This window comes from Geospiza fortis, unplaced genomic scaffold (assembly GCF_000277835.1).
Source record: "Geospiza fortis unplaced genomic scaffold, GeoFor_1.0 scaffold233, whole genome shotgun sequence".
In the NCBI taxonomy this organism is placed as follows: domain Eukaryota; kingdom Metazoa; phylum Chordata; class Aves; order Passeriformes; family Thraupidae; genus Geospiza; species Geospiza fortis.
This window is the reverse complement of record NW_005054656.1, coordinates 115,861-135,648: the sequence shown is the minus strand read 5'-3', so window position 1 is coordinate 135,648 and position 19,788 is coordinate 115,861. Positions and strand designations below refer to the sequence as shown.

Below are 19,788 nucleotides of genomic sequence, written 5' to 3'. Positions count from 1 at the left end.
ACTCTCTTTTCCCTGCTGGAATGCTTCATAGTCAACCAAGAGAGCCCATTAAGCAACTGCTGTGACCTAAAATAACCTGACTAGCACTAAAACTAGGAGCAGGCTGTATGTTTTTTTTTTTTTTCCTTCTTTTTACCTTGCCTTCCTTTAAAAATAAAGCTTCCTTCCCTGGGAGAGTTTTTCAGCCTGCTCAGGAAAAAGTGCTGGCAGAGTCTGTGTGTCCAGCTGCCCCTTTTTCCCACTTCTTGGCTGTTCATATCTTCAGAATAAAAAATACACCCCCAAATAAAAACCCAAGTAAAACCCAACCTGACTGTGCTGCCAAAGTGAGTTTTGGGTATCAAAATTTGGAGACTTTTACCCCTAATCACTGAATTAATGGATTTGAGAAGAGACCTCTTGCCCCTCTGCAAGCCAGGGATGGGTATCATCCCTCCAGCTACCTGGGAAAATGGGAAGTCTGGTTGCCAAAGCTCCTCTGGACTCTCTTTTGTCCCAAATGGCAGCCCGGGGTGGTTTTGTTTTTCAGCTGTGTTATTTGGTGGAATAACATCTCACCTTGCTCATAACTCCTAACTTTTCTTAGCTATGGTACCAGTGCTGTGGAGCTCACCTGGCTAAAACTAAATGACCAAAAGATAAACACTTAAACAGCCAAAATTTCTTTGGTTCTGGATAGGAAAAGCAAATTTCAACCTGAAAGCAAGGAGAGGGAAAAGCTCTACTGAGTTAAACTGCAGTTGTGTTAATCAGACAATTTAAATGAAATGGTGATGGAATAAAGGATAAAAGGGTTCTTAGAAAAGGCAGGAGTGAGGGAGTTGCTAACTCACTTGAGACAAAAAGGGAGACTTAATTGCTAGCTGTGAGTCATTAAAGGGTTAGCTGAGGTTGGGGTATGAGGAAAAGTGTAATGTGGAAAGGAGTGAGTCTCTCTCAGGAGGTCTGATTTCTAGGAGACAGAAGACAGGAAAGAATTTTAGTTCTTAAATTCATCTTTTGAAGTAAAGTCCCCAGTCGCCTTGGGGACCAAGATGGAGTCACAGTTTTGTGCAAGAAGTGCTCACACTGATACCTTGATGTTCTGATACCTTCAGGGGTTTTCTTTGAGAGCTCCTGCTGATGCCAACTGCTGTTTTCACTTCAATGAATATTTTCCAAGAGGGCATTTGGTGCAAAGGGGGAAGTGCTGAGCCCAGGGGTGCCCAGGTGGGCAAGAGGCCCCTGGCAGCTGGGCTGGGTGAGGAATTGTGTGTGCAGCAGGAGCAGGGCAGGGATTGTCCCTCTGTGCTGGCTCTGAGAGGCCCCTCCAGGGCTGGGTGCAGTTCTGCTCCTGCAGGAGAGCCCTGGAGGGGCTGGAGCGTGTCCAGGGCAGGGAACGGAGCTGGGAAGGGGCTGGAGCCCCAGGAGGGGCTGAGGGAGCTGGGAAGGGGCTGAGGCTGGAGCAAAGGAGGCTCAGGGGCCCTTGTGGCTCTGCACAAGTCCCTGCCAGGAGGGCACAGCCGGGGGGGTCGGGCTCTGCTCCCAGGGCACAGGGACAGGAGCAGAGGGAACGGCCTCAGGCTGGGCCAGGGCAGGCTCAGCTGGGACAGCAGCAGCAATTTGCCCATGGAAAGGGAGCTCAGGCCTTGGCAGGGGCTGCCCAGGGAGCTTTGCAGTGCCCATCCCTGCAGGTGTCCCCTGGAGGTGGCACTGAGTGCTCTGGGCTGGGGACAAGGTGCCCATGGGGCACAGCTGGGACTTGATGGGCTGGAAGGGCTTTTCCAAACTTAATGATTCCACAAATCTAAGCATATAACATGCCAGGATGCAGGCATGCAGGATCCATGGATTTTGATGGTTCTCTTCCAGTGTTTAAAATAGTGCTGGCAGAGACACATCAGCTCTTTTCCTGTCACCTGGGTCCTGCAGCTCAGGGCATGCAGCAGGAGCTCAGCTGCTCCCAGCTGCCCTGATCCAAGAAAAGATCCCTCTGTCTGGACTGGATGGGAGTAGAACAGGCAGTCCCTCTGAGCCCCTGCCCCATGTTTATCTATCTGCTGGGAAGATGAAAAGCCAATAAAAGCCCTAAGCCAAGGGAACCATGTTGTGTGTCTTAGGTTGGAAATGGGGCTGTGTGTTCTATCCCCATCTGTCAGAGCTGGGGCAGTTCTCTGCTGTCCATGGGGCAGTTTTTTCTTTATCTCTCCCACAGTCAACCCTCCCTCCAGGAGATCTCTGCTGTCCATGGCCACTGAGTGTCCCTGCAGGGCTGATCCAATTCCAGCATCCCATGGGGAGATGCTGCGCCCAGGGGAGGAGCCAAGCATTCCTACCTGGATCCAGTCTGAGCCTGGCTCAGCACAGCAGCCCTTGCCCACGGCATTGCCAGAGGAGCAGCTTTCTGCTGCCCTGCATTGCCAGAGGGAGCCCAGGCCCATCTGCAGCAGCCCTGGAGCTGCAGAGGAAAACTCCCCCCTTGTGCAGGATCCCTGCTGCAGCAGCAGCACAGCTGGCACTGCAGGAGGGCTGAGCCCCCATGGGATGGGGCTGTGCCACCCCCTGACACACAGGGGGCAGGGCCTGGTCTCACTCTGGCAGTGCTGTTTTTTGTCTGTACTGTTGCATTTGTATTTTTATTTTTTCCCCAATAAAGGACTGTTATTCCTATTCCCATATCTTTGCCTGAGAGCCTTTTAATTTCAAAATTATAATAATTCAGAGGGAGGGGGTTTACATTTTCCATTGGAGGGGAGGCTCCTGCCTTCCCCAGCAGACACCTGTCTGTCCAATCCAGGACATTGTGTTTGCAGCTGCTCGCGCTGCAGATCCGCTGGGATGTGGGCACCGAGCCAGGCTCCCGCTGCTCCCGGCCTCCTGTGGGAAGCAGCAGCCTGGTTCCACTCTGATTTCAACCAGCAGGAGACTTGCAGTGGATTTATTTGAATATGAGCCCCCCAAAGGCATCCTCAGTTCATAAGGAGGATGGATATTAGCAGGCTCATTGAATACAGATGAGGAGGAAGTCTCATTAAGTCAAGGACGGTTGACACTTTTCCAGATCATCAGCCAAATGTAGATGTCGGGAGATGTTGGAATATTTCCAGTATCAGCAGGCACCAGGAGTTTAAAATGTGGCTGTTTCCTGCCTCCATTGCTGGTTCATTCTTGCCTGTCACTGAAGTTTTGATGGGCAGCCACAGGACCCATCACCCCTGTGCCTGAGGGAAGCCAAGAGCCACAGGAACAAATGTATCAAACCTCAATTTTTGTCCAAAAGCTTTTCACCTTTTTGCAGAGGACAAGGAGGAAGCTTTGAATATACAATATGAAAGTGTTAGGAGACTCAAAAGTCCTGAATGCTACAGAGTAAATCAATTTTTATTTCTACATGCAGTGCTAATGCCCCATCCACCTCAAGCTGAGCACAGCAGAAAGAGTTTTGAGGGAATAAAATAGGACTGAATTGCCCCAAAATCTTCTATGAAAGTTTCATTTTCTGTGCTTTTTCAATGGGAAATAGTAAAAGAAATTCCTTTCTTCATGTTTTAATTAGGTTCTTATTAACACCATTTTTTTCTATGGAAAAAAGAAATAACACATCAAACTAAAGCAAATGAATAGCTTAATTTTTTTTTTCATGGAATTAAGCTTGGAAAAGACCTCCAAGATCATTGAGCCCAACCTTTGATTGAACACCCCCATATCAACTAAAGCATAGTGCTGACAGATAGCTACTTCATTCTGTTTGGAAATACTTCATGGGTAATTCTTAACATTTCATTTTTAATTTCTGGTTTGGAGGCAAAGGGTTGGATGTTGCTTTTTTTTTTCATGTTGTTTGGGGGTTTTTTGGGGGGGAGGGTTGGTTTGGCTTGTTTATTTTTTGGTGCACTTAAAAATTAATGTTTTATGGCCATATTGGTCAGACATGCAGGCTAGATGGGGAATGATCCCTTAACTGAGTGACATCTCCGCAATCTGCAGGTCTAGGAGAAGTACATACCTTGAGGATGTCTTCATCTGGCCTCTTCTGTTCAGCTCTGTTCAGACCTTTAGCCCTTGGGCTTGGCAAAGCTATGGGTGCAAGCACAACCTGGTTCATTCCAAGACACTTAAAGCACTTGGCTCACTTAGTGCCATTTCAACAGCACAATCCCATTAAAAACAGTGACAGAACAACCACACATTGCTGCACTTTTGTGTTCTAGAACAATCTGAGTTGAGCAGGGTGCAGAAATGTTTGTGCTATCAGTGCCACAGCCACAGAAATCCTGGGGAGCTCCCACCCTGCCTGAGCACTCCGAGCTCTGCTGCTGCCACAGCACAGCTGGCACCTCCAGCCAGTGCTGAACAACATTTTGGCACCAATTTGGGATGCTCTGCTCCGTGCTGCCTTGGCCAGGGCACACACAAATGGCCAGGACACACACAAGGAGGCACTTAGCGAGTCTTTTGTGCTAAAAACACTGACTTTGGTACTCAATCATTTATGCTCTGCATAAAACAAGCAATATCACTTCTCATGGAATCAGAGGATGCAACAAAGTAATACGAGCTGACAGCTCCCACGTAACAAGCTTTTTTTTCCTCTAGAGAAAGACCTGGAATAACTTTTTTCCTCCCATTTTTCCTATTATGGGAAAAGTTGTTGGTTTTTTTCCACCCCGGTCCTTACGTAAGCAAAGAATTTCCATAAGAGCTGCTCCCAAATGGAATAAAGATCCATTTCTAAGGAGGAAGGAAAGTAACGTCAATGCATTTCTTGTGATCCAAAAAATATTGAGGCTGAACCAAAGCCTGCTGGTGTGAAATGGAGCAAATGCTGAGAGTCCAGGGTGGGTTTGGTTCAGAGCACTCAGGGCTTGCACCCTCTTTGCCCCATGGCAGAAAAAAAAGTGAATCCCAATTTTTTTCCAAAAAAAGTGACCCCTGAGTTCCTTTCCTTTTTTCCCAAGGCACCAGAAGACATTACTCAGAGGATGTCACTGACATGATTATCATACCTTGGGAAAACCACAGCAAAAGGTGATGGAAGCAGACATCACAAATAAAGGCAGAAGACCCTTTTATTTCGCATAGACAAAATGCAAAGAGTGTCTCATTAAATTAATATTAAAAAAAACCCAAATCAATCTCCTCACTCCACTGACACCACTCATCCTAATTAACAACAAAAAAAGAACAATCAAGGACCCATTTTCTAATTAAAAAAAAAAAGTGCAAACATGACAAAAGACTTTTCATTTTTCCAAATCAATGTTCCTGTTGAATTCACAAAGAGGGTGATTTTCTTTTTTTTTTTTTTTGTGATTTTTTTTTCCCTTTTAAATCTTGTCTGATGGAACTTCCAGTTAAAATGTTTTTGTTAAGTCTCCATGCACTTCGTAGAAAATCAGTAAAAACACAAACGCTTGTGAAGATCAGAAAACTGGACTCTTTTACCCAAAAATTCAGATGTCCAGTCAGATGAAGCTCACACTCAGACAGAAAAAAAGCAAGAGAGTCTTTGCACTGTCTGTCGTTCATATTATTATTTTTTTTTGTCAAATATTTTGGCAATCTTCTTCTTTAATTATAAATATTGGAATTCAATAAAAAAAAGGTAGCTTTCATTGGACTTTTTTTTTTGTTTTGTTTTGTTTTGTTTTTCAGTGTAAATATTTACAGCCACCGTCCAGCCATGCTCTTTTCGTTATACCAGGGTGTAAGACTTTGCGTAGGGATTGTTTCCTTTCAAGTGGCCCCGGGAGTCCAGCAGGGATTCTTGGGAGCTGCTCATTTTTGCTTGAGCCTGTCCTAGCTCAGCTCCTTCTCGCTGAGGTAACGTTGCCACAGCACCAGGTTGCCATGACTGGACATCTCTCGTGGAGGATGTCTCCATGGGGATCGGCTCCAGCACGGTGGGACGCTTCAAGGTTCGGCTTTTCTGTGGCTCCAAGCAGGCTTGCCCCAAACCCAGGTCTCTGCTCGTGCCCTGCACGCCACGGTTCAATAAAAAGTCCATCCTAAGGTAGGGTGGCAAATGCATGAGATCACCTGGGGAGGCAAAAGAGAGAAGTGAGATTTTATTTCAGGTCGTGCGTTGCGTGGCACTCACCTGTCGGGAGCGACTCGAGGTGGTTTGGCTGCCAAAGGGGAGGATCTGTGATCAGAGTTCATCATTGATAGATTATTTGTCAGCCATTTACTGTGCTATGATCTTACAGAATTGTGCAATAAATTCCTTTTGGGCGGATCCACAAGAATTCGCTCTTAATATTTGTTTTCACAACGGAATGAGAAGTGCAGTGTTTATTACATGCACTCATGGCATGAAGGAGATAAAATGAAAAGACCAAGAGCTTTTTCTCAAATCTGAAAAGAAAAGTTTTCCTTTGTCAAAAACTTGGAAAATGTGAAGGCTCAGTAAACTACTGATTTTTATTTTCCATTTTAAATAGAAACCTTTACACAATTCCAATTAATGAGCCCCAGTCTTGAGCAGAATGACTAAACTATTTAAAATGGATGCAAGAGCGTTAAGGCTGTAGTCTTCAAGAGATTTCTGAATAAAACAGAAACATTCTTGTCCTCATAAAACAAAATTTACCTGTCAGCCATCATTACTGTGTTTAATTCACTAATAATTTTTTACCACTGTGACCACCAAGATGCTTCTGGTTTTGTGGTAACAAAATGCACTGGGAGGCACCTGAGCTCTTGCATCAACTTTCTGTTTTGTATTGTCAAGAAAACCTCTTATTCACTATTTCCCCCGACTCCTGGGCCTGTTAGGCATTCATGATGTTCCTTCAAGGAAATGAGAGGCAATCAGGCACATAATGACATTCCCTGCTAAAAATATTTGATGGTGTAACCTCACCTATGTATGAAAAAAAAAGCAGTTACAGGAGAATTCAGAACAGTATTTTCCTTTCTTTAGAGATCTCTGCAGGTATGGAGCTGCTTTTTTTTTTATGGTTGATATCAAACCCAGAGCCTCATCTACAGATGGGATGCATCCTGAATGTTTAAAGCAGGAGACTCTTGGCACCACACCACCTGTGTAGCTCTGCATGAGCTATTTACAGCAGGAGAAATTAAGGCTGACCTGTGCCAGTGGCATAAACAACAGACCAGGAAAGCAGTTCTTCATAATAAAACTATGTATAACAATTTTGTTCTTTCTAGCCCAGCTAAAAGCTGTCCAGTGATTAAAATAAAACAGGTCCTCTGCTTTCCCACGTAAGTCAAGGCACTGCAAGTCTTAGCTAAAAGACCAACAGCATCTGCTCTATCTGTAATTCCAGGTCACAGAGAGAGAATTGCTGAGGAGTTGCATTTGGCCAGAATTCTTGTTTATTCCTATAGAAATCCCTCAGGCACAGTCTAACACCATATGGTTTTTTCTGGATGCATCTCCAGCACAGGCTCACAGCACGCGGTGTTTTACCCCCGTGGAGTAAGATGGGAGTATGTCAAGATGAGCCTGACACACACCGTGGAGTTGGAGGGAGAGGGGGAGGTTTGTCATGGTAATCACACTGATTGCCTCTTGAGAAATGGGTGGTGTTAACTTTAATGGGTTTTACTCCTTGGTTTGCCTGATTCTCCTACAGTTCCTTTCATGCCAAGCACAATTGTGCGTGTCAAGCCTGTTTCAGCTGAGACAGCAACGTTGCTGTCACTCCTGGGGTGAAGGACAGCAGGACATGGACAGGGCACTTGGTGCTGTAGTCTAGTTGAGGTGTTAGGGCATAGGTTGGACTTGATGTCCTTAGAGGTGTCTTCCAACCTCATTATTCTGTGATTCTGTGATTCTGTGTGAGCAGGGAGGCACCAACTCACTGCACTTCTCCCCAGGCATTGAGCCAAGCTGCCCGTGGGCACATCCGTGCTGTCCAACACCTGCTCTGTTCCCTTGGCACCCAGACCCTCTGGTCACATCACTTCTTCTGCTTCTGCATCCCCTTGTAGTGCAAGTCCTTCCAAAATGCAGGTTTTGGGTTGGTTTGCTCCAAAGATCTTTCCCTGTGAGGGAGGAGACAGCCAGGATGGGAAGTTCTTGTGTCACTTGCTCCCTGTGGCTGTTCCTCGTGCAGCACTGTGATATTCTGGAGAATTATGTTCTGTTCCTACCCCACTCCTCCCCAGAGGGAGAGAGGCAGGAGTGTAGGAGTGAGAGTGATGCTCCTCACATCTCTCTGCCCTCTGTCCAATGGAGGTTTTGAGGAGCTTGGTTTGGCTGTCTCAGGGATGAGAGTTTCACTGTCAGGGCCAGAAGAATGCACCTCTGAGATGGCAACAGCAGATGTGAGAGCTTTGGGACTAATTCTAATGCCAGGAATGTTTAGAGACTGCTGGGGTCAAAAAGGGGGAGTTTTTCTCCCACTCCCATGCACCACTGGAGTCCCTCAGCCCCAGCAGAAGAGGAAAAATTTTCCATATTGAACCCAGTCCTGGAGCACCTCTGCTGTGGAGATAGGAGGGGAGAGCTGGGGTTGTTCAGCCGGGAGAAGACAGGGATCCAGGGAGACCTCAGAGTCCCTTCCAGTGCCCAAAGGGGCTACAAGACAGCTGGAGAGGGACTTGGGATGAGGACATGAGGTGATAGGATAAGGAATAACGGCTTTAAACTAAAAGAGAGTAGGGTTAGATGGGATATTGGGAATTAGGAATTGTTCCCTGGCAGGGTGGGCAGGCCCTGGCACAGCTGGGGCTGCCCCTGGATCCCTGGCAGTGCCCAAGGCCAGGTTGGACACTGGGGCTTGGAGCAGCCTGGCACAGTGGGAGGTGTCCCTGCCACGGCAGGGGTGGCACTGGGTGATCTTTGCCATCCCTCCCAAACCACTCCATGTTTCCATTTCCCACAACAACTGGCCTTTTCCCAAAGGTGTCTGTCACCCACCACTGCCTGTGAGGGGCTGCCACTACCTTGTTAACACCACCCAGGACATTTTACACCTGCTCCCTCTTTCTAATGCATTTTCTGCTTTGTTTTTGGTTGGCTTTCCAGGAAGGAGCTGGTGTGGAGCAGCAGCTGGAGCGTGGCTCACTGACAGCTCCCTGTGGGTCCCTCACGGAGCTGATTCTGTGCCTTGGCACATTTGCTGCTTCTTGAGAGCCACGGGTATCAGTGGACTACAAAAAAAAATAAATGAGCATTGAACCTTACAGAGATGGAGGTTGGTTTTCAAGCTGCTGTCTAGACATTTCTCAAGTGTATTTAGGAGCTTGGAGCTATGTAAAAAAGATCTTTTCCCCCCCCCTCTTTAAATCTACATAAGAAAGCATAGTCAATAATCTGTGTAAACAATATGCAGTCATTTTACTGCAATTTTCTAAATGTCTGGGGGCAAAGTTCCAGCAGGATTTCAGTAATGAGAAACCACAGAGTGTAACTTGTTCTCCAGAGCTGGGTACTCAAAGCACAATCTCTGCCATGGCTTATGCAGAGCCCTCATTATTTGACGTGATGTACACATTTTCCCATCATAAAAAGCGTCGGTGCTCCTTCTCATCTGCAAGGAGCATCTCTCCCTGCAACTGCTTATCAAACAGGGCACATTATTAAAATCACTGGCAAAGAAAAATTTTGAGAATGGAACTCTTTTTCTTCTGTGCCAGGGTTGAAACGTTGCAGGATAAAAAAAAAAAAAAGAAAAAAAGTCTTTGATTTAGAAGAACTAATGGGTTTCTGACTTGAAAACACAATCTTTGAAATGTAACCACAGGGGTTCACCTTTGCCATTCCTACATCAATTCTGAAGGTATTTTTTTGAGCAAAGGAAAAGGTTTCTTGCTGTATCTCTGGAGCTGCTTGGGAAGACTTTGGTTCTTATCCTCTGGACACAACAGTGTAGGCATTTTTTTGGTTTCTTGCTGTTCAGCTGAATGATGTTTTTCTGGGCAAAACATTATGAAGTTTCAGGATGGTTCATTGCCTTTGATGCTCTAATTACCTCTTTTCAGCTATGTTTTTGCCTTATTAGTAATGAAAGCAAACCTTTCAAGTGCATGAGCACTGTAAATGAGCATGTTTAATAATTCATGCATTTTGGCTTAATTAGTACAAAAGACATTCTAAAACTACAGTTTTCTGATGCATTTTTAAAAATGGGGTTTGGACTGGATGATCTTCAGAGGTCCCTTCCCACCCTGGCCTTTCAGTGATTCTGCAATTTTTTAAGAAAGGAGGATTTGCTGTATAAGAACCTTGAGTTTGTACAGAAATAATAAGCACCCAGTCAAATCTGAATGCTGCAATTTAAGCCACAGCTACCTCAGTCTTATTTTTTTTCCTTAATGGCCAACCCACTAATGAATTATTTAGTATAGTACATTTAAGAAAATGTTAGTTCAAATAAATATTTGTAAACAAATGCTAAAAATCACTTACTGTGATATTTACAATAAGCAACACATTCTACCAAGAAGGGAATATTTTCTGCATTATTGTGACACTGAATAAAAATAATTTATCCTTATTTCAGTACAACTAAGCTGATATGAAACACTTTGCAAAAAAAGAAAAAAAAAAAAAAAAACCAAAACGAGACATTTTTAGCCATTTTCCAGAGGTCAGCTTCAGGTGTGGGAAGGGTTGGGATGAATTTGACAGGCTACATGCAGGGAAAAACATCACTGCTGAGTTTTTCTTGGATTTTATTCAAGATAGCTGTCTCATCTACAGAACTAAACCAAGCTGAGAAGCACTCCTTTCTCCCAAAAGATTTACCTCATTCCTCTTTCAAATGCCAGAGAGCTTGCATGGTGTTTTTCTTTTTGCTTTCATCTACTCCAGAAAAAAGAAGTTTCTAAGGATTTGTGCTATTTTCAATACAAGGATCATCACAGACTGCAAAAAAAGACGCTCTTACCAAGTTTTTACATGAGAGGTCAATGCATTTTCTCATGAATCAGAGCCTCCACTAAAGCAAAAGCAATTTGTCTTCACAACACTCCAACAGAGATACCATCAGTGAGGGTGACAGCCTGAGGGTTTTCAAGTTGTGGTTGCCATGTGGAGGAAATTCTGTGCTATTTGAGAGATTATCTCAGGAAGTTTTGAGAAGCAGGGCTGCTGACTGTGACAGGGTGTTTTATTTAACAAAGGTAAGGATGAGACTGCTTGAACAGGGCATTCGCACATCCTGCTTCAAGAGGTGAGTGGGCAGAGAAAAAGCTCTCAGAGATTTCTCTGTGGGATGATTCCATGGGCTCAGAGACCATGCCAGGGTTGAGTCCCCACAGCCCTGTTAGCTTAGGGAAGGTGCTGATGTAATGATGTTGATTTAGGAGCAAATTATGACCTTGTGCAGTGCTGGGGGTGTACAAGTGCTGTGCAGATGGAGCCCCACTCTGCTGGGCATCTCCTGGCTTTGCTGACTTTGGAAGGGGAAGCACTGATGGGATGTTGTGTTTTACTTTGAAAGGAAGCACAGGAGACAGAGCTGCTGATGTAGTTCCAAGCTCAGGTTTATGCTGATTAAAAAATTACAGTTGGTTTTTCCAGCTCACTAGCACAGTAAATAAATCAGTGAAGCCTTTGCTGCTACTCACAGGCTGTTTTTCAGGACAAAGACTGCCTATAAGGAAAAACCTGCATTAGAAACGAGGAAAGAGTGAAGAGTTTGCAAGGACAAGGTGAGAGGTTTGCTGAAAAAAAAGAGTGTAAGCGATGCTCAGAAGCCTTTGTCACATCCAGAACTGACACACCATTAAGAACTTAGCAGGCAAAGCTTTCTTGGACAGCAGCAGCTTGGTCTGAAGCCAGGCTGATAGCAGCAGTAACATTTCTCACAATTGCTGCTGTCAGTGCTGGAATCCTGCTGGTGCTCCCTCCCTGTCCATCTCGGGTCCGCAGTGCGCCGAAACCATCCCCTCACCTGCAGGGCTCTGCAGCACCAGGGACAAACACACTTAATGAGCAATAAAGCCAATTATTTGCTTGGCTTGGCCCTGTGTCCTGCTTTCAAAGAAGGGGGGGTGAAGAGGATCAGTCCTGCACCTCCTTGCTTGGCTGATACAGCTCCCAAGATCTGCTCAGTGTGGAGCTGCCTTCCCAATTATGATTAAATGATTAAAGTGCTCAGCATTTGGGGGATACCTTTAAACTGACTGAATGCAGGACTCATTTCAGCTCCCACCCTGCCCTTCCTGGCTCTCTGACCCAGAGCATCACATCCTCCTGTGCTTCTCTCTGTGTTTCAGCAGGCAGGAAAACACCTCACCCTTATGCTGGTTGCATTTTTTACCTAAATAGCTGAAAAAATGCTAGAGAAATAGCCAGGTTTCCCATTTCTACCTGCAGAATTCCCTGTCACCCCTGCAGGGCTGTACTTTATAACTTTCTACACAAAAGCTGGACCCTCATGGATGGTTTGGAGATCCACAACACCTTGTTAAATGTTTCACATTGCAGTCTGCTAAAACTGGCATTTTCATAAAAATACTCAAAATACCAGCTGTGATTCACAGAGCAAAATAAAAACAACAGTTGCTGTTGACTACAATTGTTGGAATTATCTCTTAAAGAACACCAGGGTATCAGGAAATCTGTAGTTCAGGAGCCAAATTTGCTTCTGCTATAAATCACTGACTCTATTGATTTCAGCAAGACTTTAAATTGATTTCTACTTACTGGAGATTAGGTTTAAGTGACTGAAAATGAGGATTCCAACTAATGTGGATTTTTTTCTCTTTTTTAAAAGGTGATTCATTTTTGTTATTTAGATTTAAGCCTTCTGATTCCAAGAAAAAGCCTTTGATCAGGATGTCTTAAAGCAAACGCATGACTGCTGTAGCTGAACTGAGATCATCCATCTGAACTCCACTGACACAACAGACTGTGCAGCTGCCTGAGAGGATGGCAGGAGCCTTGATTATCACATTGTTACCTCTTCCTGGAAGATCTAATGGAACAGGAATTGAAGCACGTTTTCGGTTTGCATTTCTCTAAGCGGAACTGGGGTCTCTAACACAGTGCTGCACTTTCAAAAGACCTGCCAAATGCTTTGTCCTTTCCAGAAGTAACTTTCAGGAGAACTGATATATTTTTAAGGGCTTTTCTGACACTGAGCTGAGTAAGGAAGGAAAAATTGATGAACTCCAGGGGTCAGATAGATTTAGACCCTATGGATAAGCCATGTGGATGTCCAGCCTCACAGGGCTGCTGCACCTGCACAACTGATCCCTTCCTGCTTGGATTTAATGAGGTGTCTCAGTTATAATAACATGCAAAAGGGGCCTCACTGTGTAAATCAATACCCACCCCAGGACTAAAGGCAGCAAATCTGTCAATAAATAATGAAATGGTGACAGAAAAGGTAAGGCCAGGAGTGCTCCCTTCCTGTCTGTGCCCTGTCACGCAAGCGGCCTCATGCATTTTTAAGGATGTTCTGAGACAGCATCTCCTGCCCAGTGGCTGGGAAAACTTGGAAAACTGTGCTGAAAACGTCAGTGAGGTGCCCCTGGTTAGCAAGGCTGGACTTTTAAAACTCATTTGCTGCTCCTGGGTGCAGTGAACAGAAGCTGCTCAATTATACATCATTTCAGCTGGGGGTTAAATCGATGGTGGCTCCATGGAAACAGGATTATTCCTGAGATGGGTTGGGAGCCTGGAGTCAGCACAGAGGCTGGACAGGTGAGGAGCTTTCAGGGGTCACTGGAACCAGCAGGAGCTGCTCTGTTGACCTCTCCAGGTGTGAGAAATGGATTTGTAAAGGACTCCCAAAACCTGACTGAAAGCTCACAGTCTCATACATCTGTATGCAAACTCTGAGATAAGGTGTGCTGATTAGGAAGGCCATGGAATAGAGATGACATGGTTGAGAGAGAGATTAAACTAGAAACAAGTTTCAAAAGATGGCCTTGCAAAAAGACCAGATATTTTGGAGAATTAGAACTGTGAAAGATGCATTGTAGCAAGACCACATGGGGTAAAATAATAGGTGAACTATTATTTATAAGGTCCTAATGAAAGGACCTTAAAGCAGGGCTGGACCTGTTCTTGTCTGGATGGAAACCCCTGCTGCTGATTACCTTGGGCTGGCTGGCAGCAAAAATCACACACTGTTTCCCAACACTGTGAAGGTGAAATTATTTGGCATTTTCAAAATAACAGGTGGTGTTAGAAGTAGTAGCAGCATTGTGTGGCAAAAGCTAATAGGCTGAAATACATTTATAGGGTATTGTAACCAGGAAATAGGGTGGCTTCTGATAGAATGGTGTTAAGTTTTACATCTTTTGTGTCTCACCCTTCTAAAAGACTGATAATGGAATAGAATCTTTTAAAATGCCTCTCAGTTGCCCTGTCTCTGTAGAGCTGGGATTTTCCAATATCAGGCTCTGAGCCATCCCTGAATTCAGGGATAAACCTGACCATGCCACAGCAACAGGAGAGCAAAAATGCTGCTCATAGAGCTGGGCAGGTCAGGCTGCAGCAGGGAAACCAACATCAGCACTGCCCTTCTCTCTGCTGAGTTAGGGGGGAACTTCTGTAGGAATTTCTGTGACTCAGTCTCCCCAAGTCCATTGGTCTGAATCCCCTGGGTGATGCTGACGAGGTGCAGCATTGCATTTTTGTTAATTAATCCCCTGGGACCAGGGGTTCTCACAGCTCTCACATTTAAATTAGGGATGCTGAATATTTCCCTGCTGAAATCCACCTGCAGAGCTGTGCAATAAAGCACACAAAGCTCTTCCATGGATGGCACAGACCATCACTACAGTCACATTAGGACTGTTAAAACGAAAGTTTTTTTCTCTAGTGATATGATTTCCTGCTTTACTTTCCAAGAAGAGCACAAGCATGACCTTTCTTGCAGGTAAGGTTTGGTTTCCATTTTCAGGTGTGGTAGTGCCAGCTCTCCTGTAGAGCTCAGATTACACTCAGGTCCTCTTGGCACAGGAGAACAACAGAGCCTGACTTAATTAAATCAGGAATGGCTGTAAATGTCTGCAAGGACCTTAAAGCAGGGCTGGATCTGTTCTTGTCTGGATGGAAACCCCAGTCTTGAGCTTACTGACAGCAAAAACCACACACACTGTGTCCCAAAACTGCAAAGGTGAAATTATTTGGCATTTTCAAAATTAAAAATCTAATTTTATAGAAGTGAGGTTCAAGTTAGGGACACTTAACAGAAGTGTTCTAAAATATCTGTTGTGTTAATTGAAGGGGACACAGCATCTTTGGTTTGATTTGGAACTTTTGCTGGTAGTTTTAACAACTTGATATTCAAGTTACAACTGTAAGAACCGGAAGGTAGCTGAAAATTTACTGATAAATGTAATCCTTGCTTAAGGCATAAAACTCTTCAGTAACTACAGCTCAATCAAATGTGTCTAAAGCTACAGGCAACATGGGTAGTCTAATAGCTGCAGCTTTTATATTTTTATATATATAAATATATATATGTATACAAAAATATATAATTATATATATTTTATACAATATAATGCTCACTTTTAATAAGATCTTTTTGCTAATCAAAAGATAGAAAATGGGCATTCTTAGGGGGGGTTTCCTTAATGTGCAAATTTTAGTCTAGAAAAAATAGGGAAAAAACCCCAAGAGTATCCTGAACCAACACAATTTGGGATGCTGGTTTTTTTCCCCAAAGTCAGTGTTAATTTTGAAATCAAAATAAAGAATAAATTAGGAAGAAACAGGAAAAAGTAATTTTTTGGCTACACACTCCTCACAGTATTTTTGAGGAATTGGTAGCACTTGTTTCTTTCCTCTAATTAAAATATCTCTTCCTAACACCACTATCACTGATTCAGAGGTGACAATTGCTAAAATAATTTATATTATTTAATCACAGACTCACAGAAGGGTTTGAGTTGGATGTTAAAGATCATTTAGTTTCAAATCCTTCCACTCTCCCAGGTTGTTCCAAGCTCTGAACACATCCAGGGATGAGGCAGCCTCAGCTTTTCACTGGAAAACCAGTTCCAGTGCCACCAGTGACTTGAATTTATGTTGCAGACATCTCCTATAGTACCTAAAATGAGACTTCCACATCACAATTGCACAGAAGCCTTGTAACTGAACAGCTGTCCTATTTAAACTCGAGATTCAGACTGATGTTGTTTTCCTTTCTGATCCCAGAATATTTCAGCTTTTGATCTGAATCTGTTTAAGTTCATTTTTATTGCACTGGCATGGTTAAAAAACTTGCAGTGTGAGCCTTCCTGTCTGCAAATCCACCAGAATAAAAACCAAAGCCAGTGATATCAAGTATGTAGTCACATCAAATTAAATGCAGAATTAAATGGTTTTCATCCCTGCAGAACATTCAGCTTTTCTCAGCTGAAGGAGAGAAAGCTCCTGATACTCCACAGAAATAAAAGCTGAGACAAGATAAAGGCAATTTCCTCTCATCACTGATGTGCCATTTCTAGGATAAGCAGCAAATGGCACAGTCTGTCTTTCTGTGATGTGCTCCTGCTTTTTCCAACAGTGCAGCAGAAAATAAAGAGAAGGTGTTCCGTGCACAGAAGGATTTCATATGGAAACACTAGAGATGCTCATCTAGGGGAGTCATTTCAGTAAATACATAAGTATATATTCAAATTAGCAGTCATGCTAAGAGTATTTACTACTGTTAAAAGTGTAGGCAAGAAGGTTTTTTCCCCCACTCTGTGCCTCTCCTTCTGTTTTTCCACCTGCTTATTTTGATTTGTCTCCTTATGTACTTCTCTCTAAACAGGAGCTTGGTCTCCCACTGTAGAGTCAGGATGGGGATTTCTCTGTTCTGTATACACATCATATACAGTGTGTGCATATATATTCATATTTTTCATAGATATTCTATTTCAAATATTTCATATATATATATATATTTCATATCTATTCTGTATTTCAAACCAGACAGTGCAAATAGAAAACCAGAACAGAAAACAACCCATAATCTCAGCCTTTGTGCGCTTTGCTTTGTGATTTCTGAACAACAACAGAGAGATACATAGATTCCTCTGCATCTTCAAGAAATTCAGTTTTGGATCTGGAAACCATGGAATTCATGGAATTATTCCCCATTTTCAGTCAGGATAACAGAGCAGGCATGGGGGAAGGAGGCTAAAGGTGAGCTGTGAAGAGTCCCAGCCTTTGCTGAATCCCCTGTGCCCAAATTTGTGTTGAATTCAGTCACAGCCAGTGGAGCTCTGTCAGCAGCTTTCCAACAAAAATCCACTCCCTAAATGGACTCCAGTCCCTGGGTCAGAGGGAAGGAGCTCCTTCACCCCTGAACTCACAGAAAAAGAGTTCACATCTTGGGGCTGACACTGGAAAAATACTGTGCCTTCCACTGCTGCCTGCTTCTTATTTTTCTCATTATGCTAAGCAGCTTATTTTTAGCTGCAGCGACTGAATTCTGGAAAAGAAGATTTGTTTCTCGACTTGGCTGTTTAAAACAACATTTAGGCACTGCAGGTGATATCCAGACTGCATTTAAGGGACCCTTGTAAATCTTTTAATAAAGTACTCGCATTCTTTAGCTCAAGGCTTGTCTACATGTTAAGGCTTTGCTGTTCAATCATCAGGATTAGTCAAAACAGCGAGAAACTTCTAAATTGGGTCAAAAATGCTAATTAAGGCATTTAAGAAACTGAGAGAACCTGATCATTCAGCAAAGCTGGAGAGGTTAAATCAGTGTTTCTTCCTAGTTAATATGCAGTAGGTTGAAGGGCTAGACTTGGGCTGCTGGACTGAGGTGCCCAGCTGTAAAAACCCAAAAAAAGTGCCCAAATCTGGATGGTGAGGTTGAGAGCAGGCCTGGCCTGGCCTTGGGCTGATGTTAAAAGGCAATTTCAGCTGGGCAAATCTCCTCTGGGACATGGGGGCCAAGGAGAAGGGCTGGAAAATGGAGAGGAGAGAAATGTTCTTGCCCACAAGGACAGCAGGAGGAAAATCCCAGGAAAACACCCAGGTTCCTTATGGAGAGTGGGGTGTCCCTGACATCTTCATGGCTGTGAAATCAGTCCCTGGAAAATCTTTTTTTTTCAGAGTTTGCCTCTCCAAAAATGCCATTTGTCCCCACTCATAAGCAGGTTTCTTTCCAAACTGGTTCCTTTCACCAGCTGAAAGTTTGTGGAGGAAGTTCTGAGATATAAAATCTTGGGATGCTTTAAATGGATTTCCAAATCTACTAGTCTGATACACCCCCTGAGAGACATTTCTTCTCTGGAATCATATTTGGGATGCTTTAGTCCTTCGTGTGACCTCTCCCCACTTTTAAGGAGGTGGGATGGTCAAAAATGACCTTGAACTTGTTTTGTGACCCCAGGTAGAGAAATTCCTGGTCCAAGTCACACAAACCCTTAAGGGCAATGTCAAATACAATTAAAGGTTCTTTTTACTGTTGATTAGCAAAAGAGAAAAATATAATTGGGGGTCTGATTTTGCAGCACCCCTGTGGGAAAGGAAGTTTCTGCAAATTGAAAGAAATGAAAATTTTCCTGATATTTCCCATTCAAGCCCTTGTGTGATGTTATTCCTTCCAAGCATGAACTCCATTGCCAGGGGATACATGTAAGTGGTCTGTCCACAAAAGAACCCCAGACATAAATAGCACTTGGGATGCAAAAATATCAAAATATTTCCCAGTTAATAGTGGTTCTTTTCTCCAGCACAATAATTTAGGAGTAAAGAGAAGAAAAAACCCAACAGGCTTCTTGGCGGAGGCTATTACGGAGATTTAAAATTATAATAATGGGAATCTATTTTTAATAAACTGCTTCAGCAATGTTTATTGCAGTGAAGAATAATTGTTATGATAACTCAATTTGTGATTATTATTCTTAAAACAGAAAAAAGGAACATTATTATAAAACTCCTTGAACCTCTACAATTATCTTCCATTTTTCTACATTACAGACTCTTTGATGGCACAGTGGGATGTAGGAAGAGAGTGCATTTCTTTCCAATTTCTGTCCCTTTTTTGGAGGATGAAGGACTAACTCATTTGTCAACCTCACAGGTAAACTTGGGTTTACAATTGTGGAAATTTATGAATATTTGTACGAAAAATTGCCTCACTTTTGCTCTGCTTAAATGATTCCTTGAGGACCTGATCTTACTAACCAAACTGGTCATTAATGACAGCTGTGGGGAGGAGAACAAAACTCCAAATCCCAAATTTCTGGGAGTTTTGATGCTGGGAAAGAAGCAATGAAACAATGTGTTGCCACCATTTTTACAGCAGGATGGATTTTAACACTGCACAGGAGCTGAGAGGACAAACTTTTGTAAAGCATGGGAATTATCCCACAGCTTTAAAATCCTGCTGTGCTGTTTTTACTGCTTCAATTCTCTCTTTTAAGGTGCCTCCTGGGACACCTGACTATTCTGATGGCTTCTTGGAAAATGTCACCATCTACAGGAGGTCACATTCAAGGTCTGGGCAGATGAGGTCTGACAGTCCACAAAACAGTCCATGTTTTTGTGCAGCCCCCAACACCTCATGTGCAGGTCTGCATCCATGCCTGCACTTTTGGGAAGCTGTGCAGAGGCTTTGTCAGGCAGCAATTCCAGTTTGCTTGGCAGTTTTTAATGTGACACTATAAAAGGGAAAATGATGGTGGTGTTAATGGTGAGGCATGAACTACAAATAATCACAGAATCCCAGAATGGGTTGGGTTGGAAAGGACCTTAAAGCTCATCCAGTGCCACCCCTGCCATGGCAGGGACACCTTCCACTGTCCCAGGCTGCTCCAAGCCCCAATGTCCAACCTGGCCTTGGGCACTGCCAGGGATCCAGGGGCAGCCCCAGCTGCTCTGGGCAATCTGTTCTAATCTTATCTTTTTTATCTTTTTCCAAAAAT

At 43.7% G+C, this 19,788-nt stretch overlaps 1 protein-coding gene across 1 annotated transcript in view; it reads right to left on the bottom strand.

Annotated features, from left to right (window-relative positions):
* Positions 1–5,030: 5,030 nt before the first annotated feature.
* Positions 5,031–19,788, bottom strand: part of DSCAM (DS cell adhesion molecule) — a 119,542-nt gene continuing 104,784 nt past the window's right edge. The window contains exon 19 of the mRNA XM_031064924.1: positions 5,031–6,018. Within this exon, the coding sequence (XP_030920784.1) occupies positions 5,675–6,018 (344 nt within the window). The 3' untranslated portion in view covers positions 5,031–5,674. The remainder of the gene's footprint in view (positions 6,019–19,788) is intronic.